The sequence below is a fragment of the Monopterus albus genome, unplaced genomic scaffold (genome assembly GCF_001952655.1).
Source record: "Monopterus albus unplaced genomic scaffold, M_albus_1.0 scaffold189.1, whole genome shotgun sequence".
NCBI lineage: Eukaryota > Metazoa > Chordata > Actinopteri > Synbranchiformes > Synbranchidae > Monopterus > Monopterus albus.
Genome location: NW_018128069.1, coordinates 377,028 through 399,190, shown reverse-complemented (window position 1 = coordinate 399,190; position 22,163 = coordinate 377,028). Strand labels below are relative to the sequence as shown.

General features: G+C 41.1%; 1 protein-coding gene across 1 annotated transcript in view; it reads right to left on the bottom strand.

Annotated features, from left to right (window-relative positions):
• LOC109970071 (collagen alpha-6(VI) chain-like) overlaps positions 1–22,163 on the bottom strand; it is a gene marked incomplete at its 3' end in the record, with an annotated part of 41,872 nt that overhangs the window by 8,530 nt on the left and 11,179 nt on the right. Inside the window, exons 3-28 of the mRNA XM_020617392.1 lie at positions 21,375–21,962; positions 19,602–20,112; positions 18,850–18,950; positions 17,301–17,635; positions 17,053–17,251; positions 16,184–16,744; positions 15,291–15,842; positions 14,070–14,305; positions 13,677–14,019; positions 13,414–13,574; positions 12,901–13,306; positions 12,461–12,795; positions 11,188–11,266; positions 10,425–10,570; positions 9,697–9,789; positions 9,350–9,403; positions 8,927–8,998; positions 7,050–7,076; positions 6,861–6,905; positions 6,146–6,199; positions 5,636–5,698; positions 4,003–4,068; positions 3,457–3,510; positions 2,695–2,730; positions 2,547–2,609; positions 477–539 (exon numbers count right to left, since the gene is read on the bottom strand). Coding sequence (XP_020473048.1) covers positions 477–539; positions 2,547–2,609; positions 2,695–2,730; positions 3,457–3,510; positions 4,003–4,068; positions 5,636–5,698; positions 6,146–6,199; positions 6,861–6,905; positions 7,050–7,076; positions 8,927–8,998; positions 9,350–9,403; positions 9,697–9,789; positions 10,425–10,570; positions 11,188–11,266; positions 12,461–12,795; positions 12,901–13,306; positions 13,414–13,574; positions 13,677–14,019; positions 14,070–14,305; positions 15,291–15,842; positions 16,184–16,744; positions 17,053–17,251; positions 17,301–17,635; positions 18,850–18,950; positions 19,602–20,112; positions 21,375–21,962 — 5,243 coding nt within the window. The remainder of the gene's footprint in view (positions 1–476; positions 540–2,546; positions 2,610–2,694; positions 2,731–3,456; positions 3,511–4,002; positions 4,069–5,635; positions 5,699–6,145; positions 6,200–6,860; positions 6,906–7,049; positions 7,077–8,926; positions 8,999–9,349; positions 9,404–9,696; positions 9,790–10,424; positions 10,571–11,187; positions 11,267–12,460; positions 12,796–12,900; positions 13,307–13,413; positions 13,575–13,676; positions 14,020–14,069; positions 14,306–15,290; positions 15,843–16,183; positions 16,745–17,052; positions 17,252–17,300; positions 17,636–18,849; positions 18,951–19,601; positions 20,113–21,374; positions 21,963–22,163) is intronic.

Below are 22,163 nucleotides of genomic sequence, written 5' to 3'. Positions count from 1 at the left end.
ATGTCAGTAAAGAACGCAGCTATAACCATTTTCTGTTGGGTTCAGTCTGCTCAGCAACCAGTCGAAACAGTAGCAGCACAAGTGTGTTGCTGCAGGTCTTCGGTCTGTGTGTCAATGTCCTGAGTGGCTGCCTTCTTACTCTACCAGCTCCAATCACTTGGCTCATCATCACAGGAGACAAATGTACACGTGTGGGCAGTAACATTTTGCACCCTGTCCTATAGTAATTTGATTCTCTGTAGCAGGAAGGTTTGGAGTGAATTCAGCCTCTCTTGCATAAGCTAAATATAATGGTAAAACTAATCCTGAGTGAACTGTTTAAGCCCATCTTAAAACAGTACTGACATACCTATTACACTGTAGATCCCTTCCTAAACTGATTTCATTGTAAAACCATATCCAATCCTCCTCCTGTGTAGAAATACACTTTAAATAACTAAAATTAAAGTGGGATGATGTTGAGGAGCTGTACTGACCCGGGGTCCAGGAAAGCCAGGGGTTCCTTTTGGTCCACGTTCACCGTTGTCCCCTCTGCTACCCTGCAGAGACAACATGGACTGGTTTAGGACTGTGCACTGTTTCACTTGATTCCTTACCCGACGGGGTTTCCATCAAATCACAAGGCGATAACTATGTAATCAGGTGGTGAGTTCTGGCTTTAGCTTTAGCTTTATCATTTAGCCTCTCTGGCTCTTACAGGTCCAGAGAAGACCTTCTGATGATATTTTGTTATAGACATTCATGTTCCCCAGAAGATGAATCCTACTGGCTTTTCGTCTACCGCCGTCATGGGGTCGACATTTGTAATGCTGATTAAATATTGGATGAATTATTTTGATGTTTGGTTCAGGCATTCATGTCCCCATTAACATTAAGCTTCTCTATATAAACTGTGACAGCTACAAGACCAGTGACATGTTACATCTTACATCACGGCAAGGCACCCTGGAAGTGTCAACAGAGGTACTTAAATGTATACTGGCTGTTAAAGTAAAATCTTGTGGCAAAAGAGTGATAGCAGACGACTATGTTCCACTTCTTGCAAGACCATTGTACAGATGTCTTTACTGATGCAGCCCATTAAAGATTTCCAAGTTAGTTGAACTTTCCTTTGCTCCTTTGCCAAATCCCCACAGAGACACATGGTCTCACTTTGCAAAAACATTTCTACTAAGTTTCATTGGAAGTCTGTCCATCAGCCAATCCAGTTATCACATCCAAATCTGTCTTCCAAAAAACACGGTGACTAAGCAATACCAGCAAACTCTGACCTCACTGACTCCACATCTCTCTGCATCAATAACGATTGATGTCTTTTGTTGTTCTGTGCCTAGCAGATGGACAGCTGCATAGTCATGGTTCACCCAGGAAGAAATATAAATGACCGGCTAACTGTTAGGTTTAGCTGGTGACCATGAGGGGATGTGGAGCAGATGTGCCAGGTGGTGTGATCAGGGGCCGAAAAAAGGGAAACAAAGTGAGGGAGGTGAGAGAGGCAGGTGCAGCGGGGCAAACCTGACACTAACCATCCATTAGGTCAAATTTTCATTGTGTTCTGTACTTTATATGATAAACTATGTGACCAAATTCCTGCATAAGCAGCAGACATTATTATGTGAACACACTAGAATAAAACAGTGAACATGGTAAACATCATTTCTGCTAAACATCAGCATGTCAGCACTGTTACTGTCATTCAGCTCAAAGCACCACAGTGTCTAAGCACAGGATCTCAGACCTGTGTCTTGTTTATTCTTGACAGCAGAATGGAGCACAGGTTGAATAAAAACAGAGACAACACACACTGGGCATAAGATGTGCTCTGGTAAGAGCGGCACGTCTCTGCACACACCATATACATGAATTTTCATTTGTTCCTCTACTACAGCTGAAAGAGCTCAAGAAAACACTAGTCAGAACATAAACAAAATGAAAAAAAGAAAACCCCTTCACCAATCTGATCAAAGTAGGCCACATTCAGAAAAGGTCCTAAAAAACAACCACCCATCAATGATACACAAAAATAAGCCTGTGTATTTTACCACCCATCAATGATACACAAAAATAAGCCTGTGTATTTTAAACAATCTGACTGTGTGGTCCCGGTATTATTGGCGATAACTGCCACATACACTCCAGCAATCTCCTCCTACTAATTACTGGCATGCTCACTGAGTTTGCGTCCCCCTGCAAACTTGTGCTACAACTTATGTTGAAGTGTGTTTTAGCTTGGCAGCATTTCTGTACTGTATTTGCTTGTCTTCTTTACACCGACAGCATGTTCTTGTGTTTTGTCTCTTCCAACCTGTGGTTTTACAGGTTTCCTGGGCGAGTCATTGTGGCGCTTGATTAAATGATTGATTAATTAGATTTAGCTTTCGCAGTGACAAAAAAGATTTTGATGTGCCAGTGTGCCACAGAAATGTTACCAGCAGAAACACTGACATTAAATTCTACAGTGCTGGACCAGACAGACTGTTCCTTTAACTTTCTAATCTGGCTTCGTGTTCTCAGCACCGGATGGCAGCTGTCGTCTGACCACTCACCTGTGGACCAGCAGCACCCGGGCTGCCCGGGAGTCCTGGAGCTCCTGGCTCCCCAGGTGCACCCTGCAGACAGAGGATGGCAGTGGGTAATAATAGATACATAAACCTTCAACAGCAGCACCAAAGGTTGTTTGATTTCATCTCCTACCTTCTCACCACTGGGGCCTCTTCTTCCATCTGGACCCTACACAGCAGAAAAATATTAAAGGATTACAGACATCTGAATATAAAAAGTCTTATTCCTGGCATATTAACGTTCCCTAGGTCAGTTTAAAGGTGACTTAGGTCAGGGCCTGAGAACAGTGTCACCTGTCATGAGGCCCATAACACTGTGGGACTGGTGATGGGTCACAACCTCATTTAACATGAAGGCTGGGCTTCAGCAGATACACTCACCCAACCTTTACACATAACTGTGTATTAACAAAGCAGCTAATATCCGTACAGTCAGGTTACTGGATGTCTGGGGCAAATAACAGTCCAATAATGAAATATTTTCAATTATAATCAGTTGAGAAGAACAAAAAATGTTGTGTATAACTTTTATATTGAAAATATATATTCAAACTTATGTTAACATATACTCCAACATTAATAAAAACAGTGTACAAATACAGTTAAAATCTCGACATTCAAATTCAAGTATAAAACATTATCAGCCCTGCAGTGTAGAGGAGAAGCTTTAAGTACCATTAAATGGAGACTCATGTAAAGAACAAATCTTTTATTTGTACTTGTACTTTCTACCACTGCTAGATATACTATGTCCTGTATATTATCAAGCATAAAAAAATCCTATACAGATGTACCATACATGTGTTGACATACAGTATATAAACAACACTGTGTACATAAAATATTTACAGTACACGTGTATCTGGTAAGACAAAATGGAGGTCAGAAATCTCACCGGGTTTCCATCGCCACCCCCCTCACCTGGTTGCCCATCCTCTCCCATTGCGCCCTGTGGATATACATACATGGTGATAAAGACTCAGTACACTTGCTTTAACATAATATGCTCAAAGGCTAATGATAAATTTAAAAAGGGGAGGGGGGCTTAAAGGTTAGAGAAGCTTGTGACCAAAAGGTTGGTGGTTGAATCCCTAGACGGCAGGATCAAACGTGGGTTGGCCAGGTGACAAAGCAGCGCCTCATCAATACCACAATGGTGCCAGCAAAGCTGCTCAGTAGATTATTGTTGGATTATTGGAGTTGGTGGTTCAGGAAGTACTTAAGTAACCCTGGGTTTTTAAAAGGTCTAATTACTACATTACTCAGGAGCCTCAGTGACCACTGCAGTGGAGACGAGTTCAACCAGAAATTTGCTCTGCTACAGCTGTAGTACACCTCTAAGGATGCACTACAACTGCTAAAGTGGTGCAAAATCAAAAGTTGATTAAAAGTTCTAAGTTTTACAAAGATCAGTAAGTAACTGTGCTGTGATGTTTCTTACCTGTAAGCCTGCATAGCCGAGGTCTCCTTTGGGTCCTGCGACAGTGTTGTCAGTGCCCGGTTCACCCTAACAGTCAAAACACAAAGACTCAAACTTAATTCTGGCGGACTGGAAAGATCAAATCCACACAGTGTTTAGTTACAGTACCTAAGGGGGAACTTCCAGTTTTGATCCAGTTGTGACTGGTTGTACCATGTTCTAAGAGGACAAAGCTGGCACAGAACTTACCCCCAAGGGCAGGGGTAATGTTTTTGCAGACGTTTGTCGGTGTGTTGGTTCCCAACATACATCAAAAGTAATGAACAGATTGTGATGACATTTGGAGACATAGCATATGGCCCACAGGACAACTGATTAGATTTAGGTGTTGATCTGGATCATCATCTGGATCCAGGATTTTTTTAAAAGCACATACATAGCACGGTGTATACTGTACAGTATGTCATGTGTCCAGCTCAACACTGACCCAGAACAGGGCTATCAGAACCTAGCAACAGCCAGTCACTGTGTCTCTGTGAATGCCCCATAGGTGTAGCAGGAGGCACATTGGAAAAAGGACTCTAAAGTGGACTTACATTCAGCCAAATGGTGTGAATTTTGTGCATCTATGAGGGAATGTAAGTACACAGTTATGCCAGTCTACATGAGATTTATTCAGCCCTTTGTGACACTTGGTAACTGCTCATGTTTGTCATTTTTCTTGAATAACTTTCAAACTAATATCTAGCATATACAACTAATATAACTACATCAGCATTATGCAGTAGGTTTTCATGGCCAGGCCAGCATATTATGAGTCAAACTATGATGGGAGTATTACTTTTAGGTGTAAAGGCATTATGGGGAAACTGATCAGCCTTGGCAGAGAGTGGTGTCTAGTCAATAATGAATCAATTTAATAATGACATGTTTTTCGAACACGGTGCTGTGTCATGACTGCAGAGATGATGAAAGACTCAAGAGACTTCGAATGAGATCAAAATAAATGTGCAAGCTGATTTGGAGAGCTCTGCCAAAAAAAAGATGGGGGTGAGGTTCTCTTTCACCCTCACCTCATTGTTCAACTGTTAGCTCATTTCCTCTGCAGCTTTTAGTTTAAGGGTTTGTTGATCTGATCTGTCAGACTTTGAAATGGGTTATACAGTCATCCACTGGTTTTCTGCATTTAACAGTCAACATCGAGCCAAGAGTGCAGATTCAGTCTCCTCCTTTCTCAGCTACATCCAAACATGCAAACTTTTACTACATTACTGACCGCAAATTTTAGAACACCCCCTTTTTTCACATGTAAGCAGTTCAAGTCCAGTGGATTACCTTAAATGTACAAGGCTAAGAAGTGAAAAGAGGCCAAAATAGTCACCAAAGTCTAAAAATGTACACACATTTGATTCCTTTATCAAGGATCAAGTAACAAATGAACTTTACTAGACTACTTTTTGTCTGTAGCAGCAGAAATTTAAAAAACCCTTAATGTTTGAGAATGCCATGTTTTTCTGTTAGAGTGAATTGCTGTGGAGCAGGACAGAATCTTCTCCAGATAAGAAACTGATGTTTGCCCTGGTAAGAAATACAAGGATGGAAACAGAGGCAGAGGCCCGGACACAGACAGAGGAGGCGGAACATTGGTACTTACTGGATCTCCTCTCAGACCTCGCTCTCCTTTCAGTCCTGCCTCCCCTCTGATACCTGGGATACCCTGAGAACAACAGTTCAACCTGTCAATCAACCAGCAATACTGTGACATGCTGATTAGTGTGGATGGATGAAGTTCCACTGAACATCTTTTAAAGATGTAATTAAAATGTGTGGACATGACAGTAGCATCTGTAAAAACAGTAACAGTGGAAAGAAGCATGTGCTGTAAATAATGTGCATTATTCTTATTAACTATACAATTTACTAGGTAAGCATAATGCCAGTTGTCCGTAAAACTATTTATGAACGTATTGTTTATTTAACCATGGATTAAGCTTTATTCAGTGTTATTTAATAGGTTTTCAGGATTAAGTTTATCATGAAAAATGATCAGAACAGAATTAAAGGTTTATAAAACAATCTTCAGTAAGAACTGCTGCTCAAATCAAAGACAAATGACAAGACCCAGTGAACAAATATTTAAAAAAAAGTGTTTAGGTTGTTTTACTGGGTTTCCCGGGTGTCCTCTCGGCCCTCGAGCTCCGTCTAGTCCTGGGACTCCCTGCAAACACAAGTCCAGAAACACTGCTCAGTGAGGAGAAGCTGAGAATAAGCCAGTAGCAATGAAATCACAAAACCATTGTTAAACAGCGATGCAACAAAGTGGGAAACATGCTTATCCCAGCTTTTTTGAAACAAGTTGCTGGCAGCAAATTTATGAGATTTTTTTCTGAAAAAGTAAAAATAGTTTAAACATTTGCTATATTGTCATTGTACTATTTTTCAATTAACTATGGGTTTTAAAAGATTTCCAAATCATTTCATTTACAATTTACACAGTGCGCCAACATTCTTGGAATCGGGGTCATACAATGAGATACTAAACTACATTTCAATGATCCTTAAGATCAGAGCTCAAAACAGCTGATTATCTGATTAGTCATTGTGATGATCAGCTGTTTTTCTGTTTAACTGACTAGTTTTGTCTTTTGCACTGTTGTTTCAAACAAAACAACATTTGAAGACGTCAGCATGGGCCTTAGGAAAGTGTGATGGTCTTTTAAAAATCCCGGACAAGTAATTTACTTTCAATAATAAAATTATTAACTGCAGTCATAATATATGACTATAATTAAAAAAAAAAATCTAAACAACTGTTTGTATTTATTTCACAAATGAGAAGAGCATTTTGAGGCCTATGACCTTCCGAACAGATGCAGTACCTGTTCTCCACTGATACCGTCCAGGCCGTCTTCTCCGTTCTCACCCTGCAGCATGTGAAGAGAATCACCCATCACATTTCACTGCATTCCTCTGTTACTAAGACACTGCATAAACTAAACTGTCCAAACATTCTCCAGTAAACACTTTTGACTTTTAACTATACATTTTGGCAGGCCTGAGTTACTCACCCTGTCACCCGTGATGCCTCGAAAGCCCTGCGGATACAAGCAACAAGATTTAAACACATCAGAAACATGCAGAAGGATTTTATATGTCATTGCCATTATAAACATTTTTCAGCTGGGTCTCAGGGAAACTAAGCATTTGTTTCTTTGGCTAATACATACGAAGGAAGCAGCTGTGGACTACATTTTTCTGTTACTATACTGACAATTCTTATGTCACAGAAAAATATAAACATGTCACAATACAAGTTGCAATACAAGAACTCTGTGTAAAAAAAATATTTCCATGCAGAAAAGCTGTCACTGTGAAGTGCTTGTGCTTTCTGTGGAAGTAATGAGTCTAGTTACACATGTGTTTGATGGTGGTGGCTTTAGTAAAGTCTAGCAACGTAGACATGATACTACAATGAAAACTGGACACGAGGGGATCTGTGCTTGTGAATCAAAGCACAGGATGAAAATGCCTTTGAATGCAGTGCATAATGTATCAAAAGGTGACAATGGATTAAATGGTTCTGTGTGATTTTGGAGATATCAGATTAACAGTCTGTATCTGTGACCTCAAAACATGATACAGAAATCTTTGATTGATGCAGACCAGAAACAAGGTGGTGGTGTCAGGAGTAACTGGCTTTAATAAAAGTAACTAAAGTGTGGATAATAGCTTATACAGATATGTTTACTGACTGGTAACAGGAACACCAAAGGAAGACTGACAGTGGTAAATAAAAATGAGGGGAACTAAACTGGGAAACTGGAACACAAGTACATGCTAAGTCAGGTTTGAGGGCTGGCTCATACAAGTACAGTTATGCAGATAATATAAGTGGCTCAGAGAAAGACTATGTGGGTTACGAAATCAGGAACACAGAAGAACAACTGGCAAAAGGGAAGTGCACAAATTGAAGTACTAATAAGAGGGCAGGAAGAGAGACTGGCAAATATCCATCCATTATCTATACCACTTATTCCTGAACAGGGTCGCGAGGGGGGCTGGAGCCAGTCCCAGCTGACACTGGACGAGAGGCGGGGTCCACCCTGGACAGGTCGCCATTCTATCACAGGGCTGACATGTAGACAAACAACCACACACCTACACTCATTCCAACAGGCAATTTAGAGTCACTAGTCAACCTAAGCTGCCTGTCTATGGACTGTGGGAGGAAGCAGGAGCACCCAGAGAGAATCCACACAGGCACAGGTAGAAGATGCAGACTCCACACAGAAAGGCCCGGGGTCGGCCGGGACTCGAACCTGGAACCTTCTAGCTATGAGGAGATAGCACTATCCACTGCTACATCAAACAATACTAACAAAAACAGATAACTATCCAGATTCAAGGAGCAAATTTAAAGTCCATGCACAGGTGAATCCAACAGATAAACGGTGGGGGGAGCAAGGTCAGAGTCCAAAATAGGCAGCAGGTCAAGAACAAGACCAGCAAGCAGGATATAAAATCTGATAGTTGTAGGAGACGCTTCTCAGTTGACAATTGAACAGTGAATGAGAGCTGACTGCTGACTTAATACAAAGTGGGTGATTTCACAGATAGCAAGCAGGTGAGTGAGGACACAGCTGGGTGGAACAGACGAAAGTGCAGGAAAAGACACAAAGACAAGGGACTGGGTTTATAATAATACAAGGCAGAGACAAGCCAAAGGCAGGGATCATGATACAAAGGGAGGTCACAAATAATAACATAGGTCACTGACCTAACCTACTGTAACTGGCAGTGGAGTCAGAGCCCCTTGGTGCACTGACATGAACATCTGAGATAACAGTCGGCAGCACTGCAGTTTCCATTTGTGTGGTCATTTGATCACACAGTAGATGATGTGTAAACAAGCACATGTGCCATCTTCAGTATTACTGTACTGTACCTTTGGTCCCCTGACTCCAGGACAGCCGTGGATGCCCTGAGGTCCAACTAGTCCAGGATGCCCTCGCTCGCCCTGCAACAACCCAAGTGCAACACACAAGTGAGTCCAGCTCACACTGATGAACTTGTCAATGTCAAATATACATCTGTAGAGCAATATTTCCAGGATTTCAGGACAAATTTCTGCAGCAAACAACAAATAATCCATAAAAGTGTCAAATAAATTTGGTAAAAAGTTGTTGGATAACTGTATCTAATGTAGATTTAAACCTAAATAGCAGACTTTTACAAAGGATTACATTAACTGTTAGTGTTTTCCTGCAGAGTATGGTTTCAGCTTTTCACCTCTCCTCCTAGATTCATCCCATCTTGACCACAGTTGGAATAAACATTTTGTGTATATACAGAAGGAAGAGCCACTTACGATGATTCCCTCCTCTCCAGGGAACCCCTGCTGACCCTTCTGTCCAGGCGAACCCTATTTAAAATACAAACAGTGGCAGAAACATTAAAAGAACCTCCTAATGTTCAAACATCAAGTAAACCCACCAAAGTAAACCCACTATCTAAGGTTAACCTTAAACAAAAAATGGGCTTAAAGTGAAGTATACTGTCTCAAAATACTAACCACTGGCCTGTTGCTTACTTTATAAAATCACTGCCATTGTCTGCTTGCTGTTGGTCCAGACCAGACCCTTTAATGCTTTTGACACATTCCAAAATGTTCTTAGCATCATGTATAAAGTTAGAAGTTGTAGATATTGCTGTCACCTTTATTCCCGGTGACCCCGAAGAACCACGAGGTCCTTCATGTCCAGAACATTTGCATGTGACGTTGCAGCACTCCCTATCTGACACCGAGTCCTGCAAAGAGACAGAGTAATAATAAAATAGGTCATTACTCTGAGATTATTTCCAGAACAAACCAAGCTATATCAACATTTTCTGAGAATCAAGGGATTTATCCAAGAATAATCACTGGCAACATACCAGCACTGGATCCTTTCAACTCTGACAGACAGGAAACTCTGTGGTTTTCCAGACTATAGGTCTATTCTCCACAGCAGGTTTTACACCACAATATAGTACAGTACGATTATTGCAACTACTGTTGTAATAGAGGATGTCATACATTAACTGGACAAGAAAGAACACCATGCTGACCTGTTCTTTCCCAGGCTTTTGTTACATTTGACTGCTACATTCAATATACAGGACATTGACTTGGTTTGGACAGCTTTGCTCAGAACTGGTTTCATGCATATTTGTCTGATAAAGCACAGGCAGTATTTACTGATTGTTGCAGAACATTACATAAACAATGTTATCACTAACATGTTTTCCATTTCTCTGCAGATAACGAAGTCTTGCATGCATGTGCCTTGAATGGCCATACAGAAGAAGCAGACTTTACAAGTGGTCAGATGACATGGCAGATGAACTAGTTTCTCTGAAGCAGGCTGTTTGACCCATGTTTAGCAGTAATATGTATGACTTACAATCTGTTTGAGGATAGTGCTGCCAATATTTGACATGCTGATGCTCAGAGGAATCTTGTAGCCGAATCCTCGGCCAAACTCCACCATCTGCAGCTGGGCGGGGTTGTGCGCGCCCTCCAGAGCCACAGTCAACAGGGCGCTAACCCCTGCAGACAATTAAAAAAAATAATACATTGCAGGTACAGTATACTGCCTTGGAGGAGTTCATGTATTGTTTCTACACAAACACAGTGCCATAAGAAAAAAAAAAATAAAGAATCTGATTTTTAATAAGGTAACTGTTGGGTAACTATGTGGCTCTATGTAAGGGTTTAGGGCTTGCTCTTAGAGATTTCCTGAGCAAATTTGCAGGACTTAGATTAATGGTGATCCAAGGATTTGTTTGTTTGCTTTGTGCAGCCACAGTGCTGGGCAAAGTTCTTATGTTGGCTCAAAAGTGCATTTGGTTGGACACAAGACATTTGAAGATGTTACCTTAGGTTCGCCCTCTGCTATTATTTGAAAACTAAATAAATAAATACTGATACATTTGAGTAAATAATGATAGTACTTAAAGGTGAAAGGGGACATGGGGAGGCGGACAGGCCAGAAACACAGGAAAAGGAAGTAAGGGAAAATTTAAGGAGCAAAGAAAGAGGCTGAGGAGATGAATGATAGAAACAACTACAGAACAGCATAAGGAAGAAAAGCCGGCATGGAAAAAGAAAAATTATTAGTCAAGTTTTAGCACAACTCCAGTAGAGAAATTACTCCTAATTTTTACCAGACTGTCGCAGCAGCTCCGACTCATCCTCCAGTTTCATCACATCTTCATCAAGGCCGTCTGAGAAGATCACTGCCACCTGATAAGTCAGATTAAAATGTTTTTAATTTCATAGTCCCTGACAAGAACCACTTTATTTTGACACATCTGAAAACAACTCCAGTTATTAAAGTGATTCACAGTGGGGAGATGGTTTTTGTCCTCGTGTATGTAACTAAGGAAACATTTCAGTTCAGGTCAGATCTTTATTGTCCCTTGAGGGAAAATCTAGTGTAAAATAGTGGACAAAAAACCAAGAGCACAGCATATGAGAGGACAAGGGACACTGATCACAGCAATAACTGTGAAAACAACCATGAATAAAATGTTAATGAAATGTTTGTTTTAAGTATCCAATATAGTGTATACAGTATAATGAAGTGCTGCTGAGCAGTGCAGACAGGACTTAATGCAAGCTGAGCATAATAGCAACAACATAATAAAAGTGCTGCTGAGCAATATGGTCAAGACTTACAGTACTAAGTGCATCAATTGCACTAGGAACAAAACACAATGTTGAATTTTGAATTTTGACTGTTGAATTTTACCCTGGGGAACCAATATCTCCACCCAGAGGGTAAGAGAATAAATTATTCCAACAGAAGATGGACAAAACTTGACAAGACTAACTATGCTTTTCTCAAAACTCATCTGTCACAGAATCCTGTCAGAGAAAGCTGCTGTGTGGCTGCTTTAATCACCTGACCACATGTTGCATAGTGATTGCATGTTTTCAGTTGGTCCATCACTTTGGAACAGACTGATGTATTATGAGAACAATTTGATGGGATAAAATTTTGTACAGACATCCACAGTCCCATGGATGAATCCTAAGGACTCTGATGATCCTTTGGCTTTTGCTGTAGCATCACATTTGTGGTTTTGTGTAAAATGTGCTAACATTTATGATGGTAATGAAATTTGGTTCAGACATTAAAGTTCCCCTCAGAATAAATTAGAAAAAAGCTGATCTTCTGGTTTCTCCTCTAGCACCATCATCAGGTCAGAATATCACTATCCATTCTTTATGTGTACAATAGAAGACCCACTAATCAATTCCCATCAGCCTCAGCTGTTAATTTACATGTACTGCTGATTAGCACATTCTTAGCATGCTAACATGATGGTAAATATGGCAAACACTAGCAAACATTCACTGTGAGGAAGAATTCACCACCTTAAGATATTATCACATCAACTAATAAGGTTTCGTTTAATAAGATGTCATTCTCACCTTCACACCAGCATTGGATTTAGTTTTGAACCTGTCTTTGAAGGAGTTCAGCAGAGCAGTGTTGAAGTAGGTAGGTTGTGACAGCGAATGGTTAATGACTTTTTTCAACACGTCTTCGTTGTAGCCTTCAAAGTTTGTGTCATACAAAGAGAGCCCTTTGTCATCTACCACTTGGAAGGCAATTTTGGTCTCAATAGGTGCAGGGCCAACGCAGCAAAGGCCTTGTACTGAAGAAATGTAATGGACAATCTCTGGCAGAACCTTCTTGAGATTCTCACCAGGAACTCCAGTTATTTTAGAAATATCAAATCCAATGGCAATATCAATGGTGCAGCCTACAGAAATGGAAAACAAGTTTTCACCTTTAGCAGTCATAGACACAAATGAATATTGTGGGAAAAAAAGAAAGACAGAGAGCCAAGTCACACTTTTCAACTCACCAGGGGGTTGTGAGGGGGGAGGACAGAAGGCGTTAACCACCTTTTCCTTGATAGTTGCCAAGCCTTTAAAGTTCTGCACAGTGAACAGCTTCTCTGGGGTGCCAGTGATCTGCAAGAGCACCAGATTATGGATGTCTCCGACACCAATAGCAAAGACCTCGACTCCAAGATCCCTAATATGGTCAGCTGCATCCTCCACATCATCATGAGAATTACCATCTGTGAGCACCACCAATTTTTTGGGGACCCAACTACGGCCGCCCCGAGATGGCTGGAAGTAATCCTTAATGAAATCCAAGGCCTTTCCAATGTTGGTGTTTCCACCTTGGTATTCTAGTTTTTTGATGTGTTCCATCACACCCTCCTTCTTGGAGTATTGGCTGAGGTAAAACTCATGGTGAGGATTGCCTTTCCAATGTTGGTGTTTCCACCTTTGTATTCTAGTTTTTTGATGCGTTCCATCAAACCCTCCTTCTCGGAGTATTGGTTGAGGTAAAACTCATGCCGAGGTTCATCACTGAACTGTGCAAGCCCAATATGCACAAGTTGTTCATCGATTTCAAAGCTTTTTGCTAGTTCTGCTATGAAGTCTTTCATGATGGTGTGTTCATCTGGGTCGATGCTGCTTGACTGATCAAGTAGAAAAACCAGGTCTGCCTTCTCGTTCTCACAAACTGCCAAACAAAAGCAAGAGCAAGGTATTAGTCCACACTACTAAACAATTATCACCGTTGAGCAATTTAATTTGTTTGGCCACACCACATTCTAGCGCTTACCTGGCTTAGTGGAATTGCAGAGGACAGAAGAAATATTCTTGTACAGAGTTTCTAAGGCCTTAAAATCATCCACATAAAAAACTTTGGATGTGTCACCACCAGCCATGGTGTTCAGCTGTTCTCTGACTGCATCTTTCACTCCAATACTGAAAACAGTAACCCCTTTTGCTCGCAGTGCATCAGATGATGGCTTCAGGTCACGATAGTCAGTGGCATCCCCATCTGTGATCACCATGAGTATCTGAGGCACCTTGAATGCTTTTCGGCCACCGTGTTCAGCACTAAAGAACTGTAATGAGTATGTCAAGGCCTTGCTTGTGAAGGTGTCTCCTTGTGGTTGCATAATGAGTATGTCAAGGCCTTGCTTGTGTAGGTGTCTCCATTTGGTTTCGTGGCATTTTTAATTGCTTGAAGAACCTTTTGCTTGGAGTCATAAGCATTTAGAGAAAAAACAGACTTGGGTTCATTGGAGTAAAGAATGACCCCAAAATTAGTCAGGTTCTTGCCAACCATGGATTTGTTCACTACTGACATCATAAACTTCTGCATGCTTTGGAACTCTGTTTCATTTATGCTTGTAGAGCCATCTACCAGGAAAATAATGTCAGCTCTTTCAGTCTTCTTACAATCTGGTTGGAAAAAAAAGGTGATTAGTTTTCATCATGTTCTCATGATAATGAAAAAATAATCAGTAATTCCAAAGCTCCAAAATATTTTAAGAAATACCTTGATTGCTGTAAAAACATTACAAAAACTAAGATGCCTTATTTATAGGTTGGATCTTGTTAAATGAAAAGCTAGTCACCAATTCATGATGAAGTCAGCTGGAGTTGTTGACAGTAGAGCTGGGATAGAGCTCAAACTTGGTCATCCCCCACTAAGGGGGCTTGTGCCACAACATAAGGGTTCACCACTGCACTGAGCAAAATGTCTTAGCTGAGGAACACCTAATGTGCATCTGAATTCCCAGAGTTTTACAACCCAATTTAAGTTAGTATAGAGGAAAGACAAGGAAACAGATTTATATTCAAATGCATGTCCAGTGTCAAGGAATTTGTTGTAGGTAGGGAATATGTGTAAACATACAGTAGCTCTGTTACATGTTCCCCCTCAGTAGATAAAACCTATTAAAGTTTCTTAATTTAGGTAATGATGTAAGATACAGAGCTCTGTATAGTTTTCATACAGAAACTTGTCAGGTTTTCTCCACTTGTGTAAAGGATGAGTTCAATTAAATACAATTCAGTTTTATTTAAATTGCACCAAATCACAACAATAATCATCTTACAAGCACTTTACATAGTAAGATCTAGACCTTATTATTATTATAGAGAAAAACACAACAAATCCCCCTCAAGCAAGTACTTGGTGACAGTGAGCGAGTGTAAAAGGTAGCCAAAGTTAGCTAGTGACACACAATGTTACATCTTGATTGTTGACTGGGAGTCTTCCAGCGAGCCAGGGCAACATGAAAACTCCACCTATCTTGCCAAGCCCTGCGGCCAGCACAGCACAGGTCTGGGCCATGAGATGATGCCAGTGGCTAGTGGAGTGTGAGCCTTTTTTCTATCTGAAAGCCCCATTAGACAGAAAAAGGTATGAACTTGCTCTTACCTTGTTCACAGAGCTTCAAGCCCAGATGGCTGTACAGTTCCTTTATCTCATCAAAGCCGCTCTTATAAAAAACCTGTTCTAATGAGCCAGTGATCTCTACCAGCTGGCTGAGTTCGGCTTGCGCCACTCCAATGGCATAGATCACCACTCCCTTGGCCCTCAGAGTCTCAGCGGGGACTTTGACATCATCCTGGGCCTTGCCATCTGTTATCACCACCAGTGTCTGCCTCAGGTTATGGCGACCTCCATTGGCTACATCAAAGTACTTCGACACCTCTCTGATGGCTTTTCCTGTGCGAGTGCCTTCTTTCATCTGCTGCATTTTTTCAACAGTATCAAGCATTTCTTGTTTGCTGTGATAGTTGTTTAGGTGAAACTCCAGTTTAGTTTTGCTGCTAAACTGCATGACACCAATGTGCACATCATCCTGCCCTACCATGGACCTGCTTATAAAAGATTTCATGAAGTCTTTCATTTTTTGGTAGTCTTCGTCTGAGATGGTCTCAGAGCTGTCAGTTAAGAAAATGAGATCATGTGGTACGTCTGTGCAAGCTGTGGACACAGAACACAGAACATTTAGTGTGGTGTTCCTCTTACCTGTGTTCCTGTATATTAAAGGTGATAAGTCACCCCCCTACATGAGGGTAAAAGCGTGATTGAGAATGTTTTCAATTAGAGAGCTGATGAACAGATAAAGTGATACTTTCAGGCTGCTTCAAAAGTAATAAAGACACATTCAAAACCAATGGACATGAATTTGCCCCCAACTCGTATAGATTCTTCAGTACCTTGCATAGTGGCAGATATTTTCTCCCCAAAGGTAACCATTTCCGGCAGGCCACCAAGAGGAATTTTTAAAATGTTATTATGCTAAATACTCCAGTTTTCCTTACCGTCTGGAGAACAGATGTCTGTGATGATGGTACTGTTGATGGACCTCAGGGCATCAAAATTCCTGACAAAGTAAGTCCTCTTGAGGTCACCGGCAATCTCTAGCAGCTGAGTCTGATTTGAATCTTTCACTCCGATGGCATAAATGATAACACCCAGGTCTCTTAATTTTTTTGCAGGAGCTTTGACCGGATCAGTGGATTCTCCATCAGTGATGACTATCAGGTACTCTGGGACTACGTAACCCCGAGTTGACTTTGCCCTCTTAAGGTGTTGTTCCATGGATGACAAAGCCGCTCCTGTCATTGTCCCACCTCCAGCATGCATAATATTCTCCACCGCTTTCTGCACTGTACTTTTGTCTGAATAGGCTGTCACATCAAATACCAAAGTTGGTGTATCCGAGTATTTGACAAGCCCAGTGCGGACATATTGTGGCCCAATACGGAAGTTGCTAACAAACTCTATGATGAACTTCTTCATGTCATAAAAGTCTGGGTTTGTAATGCTTCCTGAGTCGTCCATGAGGAAGAAGATGTCTGCTTCATCCTTCTGTACACATGCTGGAAAGAAAAAGCAACTGCAAGAGTTAGTCCTTTTCACATAGTCAAAGAAAGAAAGGCTAAGTTGAACATTCAAACACTGCAAAGCATTTGAGTCCAGGCTAAATTTATAAAACAGCTACTCAATAAGCAACAAGTACAAGTCCACATCCCCAAAATTAAGACAAACCTGGCTGAGGTGGGCATGATGCTGTTTTGACCAGGGACATTAAATGACTGTGTTACACCATAAACATTAATAAAATCTTTAAACTTAGGTTATTTATGTAACTAAACAATGAATAAGCATTAAAAACAGCGGTCCAAACCTTGTCTGATGTCTGTTTTGCTTGATTGGACTGTGATTGCTTCATAACGGATGTTACTGCACACAGTCTTCTGCAGGTTCTGCTTCAGCGGTTTCAGCTTGGTGAAACTGTCCACAGTAAAAGTGTGGCTGGTGGAGGGGTGAGATGCTATCTTTAACAGTTCATTTTTGTTGGCATCTTTGATTCCTACACTGTGCCGCTTCGTTCACATCATCCTGGGATTTACCATCTGTCACCAACACTGCCACCTTCTGGATGCCTTTCCGGCTTCCCCTTTCCTCACTGAAGATATGTTCCCGAGTGAAGTTTAGGGCAGCTCCAGTTTTCGTACCACCTCCACTGTAAGGTATGATGTTGATGAACTGCAGGATATCAGCTTTGTCGTCAAACGTGTCGAGGAAGACTTGTGCTGTGGGCGCTTCGTTGTATGTCACAATGCCTATACGGACTCTAGTTGTGCTGACATTCAAGCTGCTCACCACTGATTTCAGGAAAGAACGCACTAACTGGAAGTTGTCATCTCCGATGCTTCCCGACTGGTCAACGATGAACACAATATCTGCCACATTAGCCCATTTGCATTCTGTGAAAAGAGTGTAGTTACCATTAGCCATCTGCTACTTACCCATTCAAATATATTTGAGGATGTAATGCAGTTCTAAAATTTTTGTTTGTTTGGCCTTGTGAGCTTTTTCTTGCTAACAGACAGGCCTATGAGTGTCTAGTAGACCAAACAGTAAATACAATTTTTGTGATTTGCAGTTGTCAAGGAAGCTAGACTAAAACTAGCATTAAACTGTTTCATAGGTTATGCTTTTAGTATACTTTACATATAATACTTGGTTCAACAGCATTCAATAAAATGTCATTTACTGCTATTATTCTTCTCTGCTGCCTGTTGATAACAGAAAAATGACAAGGCAAAAAATACAACTACCAGTCAGTAGCAAGTTCCTAGAAATGCCAGATGTTCAATTTTCTATGTGCAACAAACACATTAATATGAAATGCAAAAGAATGGTCTGTTTTTGGCCTGAGAACCTTGTGGATATGACCAGCGACGACTTACACTTGTGAAAAACCACTCACTGACACAAATATTTGCTTTGAACTATGGGTGTGTAGTACCTAAAGTGTCAGGGCAGACAATGGTGTTGAAATAAGCACATCATGTCAGACGAGACTCGCTGAGGCCAAGCTTACAGTCTGACCAATTTTAACTGCTGCTATTGTACCTCATGTCTGACAGTTACTGGCTATCAGCTAATGGTCATGTTGGCAGTGCTCAGCCTTCACTTTGGCTGCTGAACTAACATTACGTTAGCTTCTGTATTAGTTTCCCAGACTGACAGGAGTGAATGTTCCATGGGCCCCTCAAAGTGTGATGGGATGTGTTTGAAAGTAAAATGGAGGGATTCTAGGTATTGCTTGCAATTTGCTGTCATGGTCTATGGTGATAATCACTACATCACAGGCCAAACTTAAAGATACAACCCTCAAATGGTCAACAACCAAATGTGCTAGTCTGTCAATGAGAAATAGATACCAAATCTGAGTAAAAGACCATGAGCCTTTTACCAAGTGTAACATTCTCGTGGTGTAATTTTTTTCAAATGCTCATTGTTTGACTATTAATAAAAATATCGAAAAATGCCATTTTCCAAAGCCCATTCCAGTGAATACCTTTTTTTTTTAAAGAAACATTTCCAATAGGTTATTTTTATTATTTATTTGACTCTATTGTAACTGATGAAGAAAATGAGCTCATGTTCATAGTATCAATAAAAACCTTCTCACCTTCAGGAATGGTCTCCTTTTCCTCAGTTATTAAGAAATCCTTTAAGACCGTGAGTTCCAAATGGGGGGGTGCAGCCACACTAGGGAGCCTCAAATGTTTACTAGAGGTGCATGAGGGAGGATGTGGCATTTGTCAAAATTAGATATGCACATGTTAAATAAAAATTATAATAAGCACACTTACTGGTTAAACAACATTCTGCATATAAAACAATAAAACAAATTTTTTGGTCCTCACTCAAAAGAAGTAAACTACTTACACCTCTTTCAGACATGAATTCCTGGCTGTGCATGTGGGGACACATGGGTGGGAAATCTCTATGGATGTGTTCCCTCTCATGACTTAACCCAAACCCAAACCTTTTCCTAACCACTGAGAGGAGGCGCTACAGTAAAAACAGGGGGACCACATATTGATACAACACTGGTACTAGAACTGTGAATGTTATCATGTTCGACAGTCCATGTACTTTGTGGCCAATTTGAAAACAAAACAAATAGCCTCCTATCTGATTTTGTGTGATGTATTTAAATGTACAGTAGATCCGGAATTAGCTACAGCAGCCTACTACCTGCATCCAAGTCTAGGTCTGTGCATCTGTTTTGAGGGTAGAGGCGCACACACAAGGTGAGGAACAGAACAGACAGAAGCAGGTCTTTTTCGGCTGCATTCACACAAGCTAACCCAGAGAGAGAAAAAGGCTGGGAACCATTGGTTTAATGGAGTTACTTTGGGAAAATCAAATGCATACCCAGTAAAAGAAAAGTCGAGTATTCCCTCCACTGCTTCACGAAATTTAGATATTTCCTCCACTGATTCATCTTCGAACATCCTGACAACAGTTATCCCTGCTGACTTGAGCTTAAGCTCCTCCCTTGACACCCGATCATCTGAGTCTTTTCCACTCACAACAACCAGGAACTGTGGGGAGCCTTGTTCTGCACGGCCTCCTGCCTCCTTAGTGAAAAAGTTGTCGCTGGCATATTGCAGAGCGCTGCCCAGTTTCCGTGGTTGGTCGGGTTGTGGGGACAGCAGGAAACTCCGGACAGTGCTCAGGATTTCCCGTTTCGTTTGAAATGTATTGAGATGAAATTCAACCTTGGTATCTTGACCATACTGAGCCAAACCAACACGGTAGGTGGACGCTCCAACATTAAGCTGACTGGTCAAAGTGACAAGTTGTTGCTTAAATTTGGAGAACGCTTCTGGAGTTAAGCCACTGTCCACCAGGAAGAAAATATCTGCGAATCTGTCCGCTATAGCTGAAAGACAAAACCAAAATATTAATTACATTTTATGGCATTAGTGCAGTCTGATTGTCAGGCTTCAAGTGCTACAAACAAAGAGCGTTCTCTCAGAGCCTTGGCTACTTGACACAGCTGAGGAAAGGCCAAAGAATTCAGCTTAACTGACTTTCCAAGTCAGAGGAGACTGGTGAAAATGTTGTACTGTATTGTAAATACTGGTTTATTTGATGTATTGACTGTGCGCATTAATAAACATTACTGCAACTGTGGTTTAGTCGGCCAAGCGGCATCTGTAAAAGGATATAAAATAACAAAGAAAAGCCAATCTGTGCACACAATATGCTCTCAAGCTTTCAGACTTTACACCACTACTTTTTCCATGTATAGCAGAAGGTGCAGCACCATGAGAACCTTTAGAGAGTGTGCACCTGTATCACCTACACACCTCTGAATGGGCCATTAAACTAACTAAACTTTTGCTTCTGAAAATGTTCAGACAGCACTTTTACAAAGTACTTTTTTAAGCAAACTGACATCTTAACCTGTCCATTCACTCTTCTCCAATGTTCATCAGTTGGCCTACAAATAGTTTCCTATTGTTCTGATCTGCAGCCTAACTGTTACAAGTAAACCATAAGGGTTAGAGGCAGTATGAAATTATCAATCCATTGCTAAGATTAGATCGACTGGCAGAGATTGGACATGGCTGGTTGTCAGCGTGATCACTCTTGACACTTCAAAAAGAACTGTGTGCTCAGCACTAACAGCCATTCTTGGTTTGTATTACCTGCTGCACCTGTTTATATTTGGAGAAGTACAAAAACTACATTTCATTTTTACCTGGAGGTTTATGTAAAATAAAAGTGAGAGAAAGATGAAAAATGTAAAACTGGAATACAGAGTTTTACTTTTATCACAATAAAAATTTTCATTAAAGAAAAGTTGCAAAAAATGTTGGTGTACGCTGTCAGTTAGTTCCTGGAAAGAAAGCGAATCAGAATTGGCCAAAACTTGACTCAGCAGTTCAGACTTAAAAAAAAAACATCTGAAAATGGAATTGGTCAACAAAACTGCAATCGGTGCATCTCTAGTTAAAATAGGAACAAGTCTAGTATCATCCCAACCTGATGGATGAAAACCTTGCCAGCAACACCAGATGCTCTCGGTTTTTCTGCATTTCAAATGGTAGACTTTGGCTCGCTTTTCTTACACAGTTATTTTATTGTATAATTAACAAATAGACAACTATATAATATTCTTCCAATCCTATGCCTTACCTTGCCTCTGAGCCTCCATGGACATGCAGAGAGTTTGCAGCAACCCCTGTGTCAGTGTCTGCAGACCTTGGTAGCTGGCAGTGGTTAGGACGAAGCGCTCTGAAGGCCGGTTGGCAATGGACTTGAGCTGCTTCTGGTTGACTTCTCCCACCCCGATGGCATACACAATGACTCCCTGCTGCCTCAGTTGCCGGGCGGGCAAAGACACATTATCTTTGGACTCCCCATCGGAGATAACCACAACAATCTGAGGCACTCGTTGGCTAGCTCGGCTCCCGGCTTCTTTGGTGAAGTACTCCTTCAGAAGAAAGTCGATTGCTTTGTCAGTTTCTCTGCCCTCTTCTCGGTGGGGAATCTTTTCCACTGCAGCCAACAGGGATTTACTGTTTGTGTGGTCCTTCAGCAGAAACTCCTGATGAGGTTTATTACTGTACTGTGCCAAACCAATCCGAACTTTGTTGGGGCCGATGTTGAGAGCCCTGATGATGCTGCGGAGAAAACTCCGGATCTCTTGAAAGTTTTCACCGCTAATGCTAGAGGAGCCTTTGACCAGGAAGACGATGTCAGCCACAGTGGCATTTTCACACTCTGAACAAGGGAAGAATAAGGTCAGCATTGTATGTCCAAAAATAACTATAAAGTCCCAGAGTAACATTACACAGCACAACGTCCATTATTTGTATTTAAATAATGACACATTCCATCATCACACACAGTAGCTCCAACTTCACCAGCTGTGATGTTCAATTCCGTTCTTTAAAGTGTCAGATCCTATGGGTGTTATTTTTT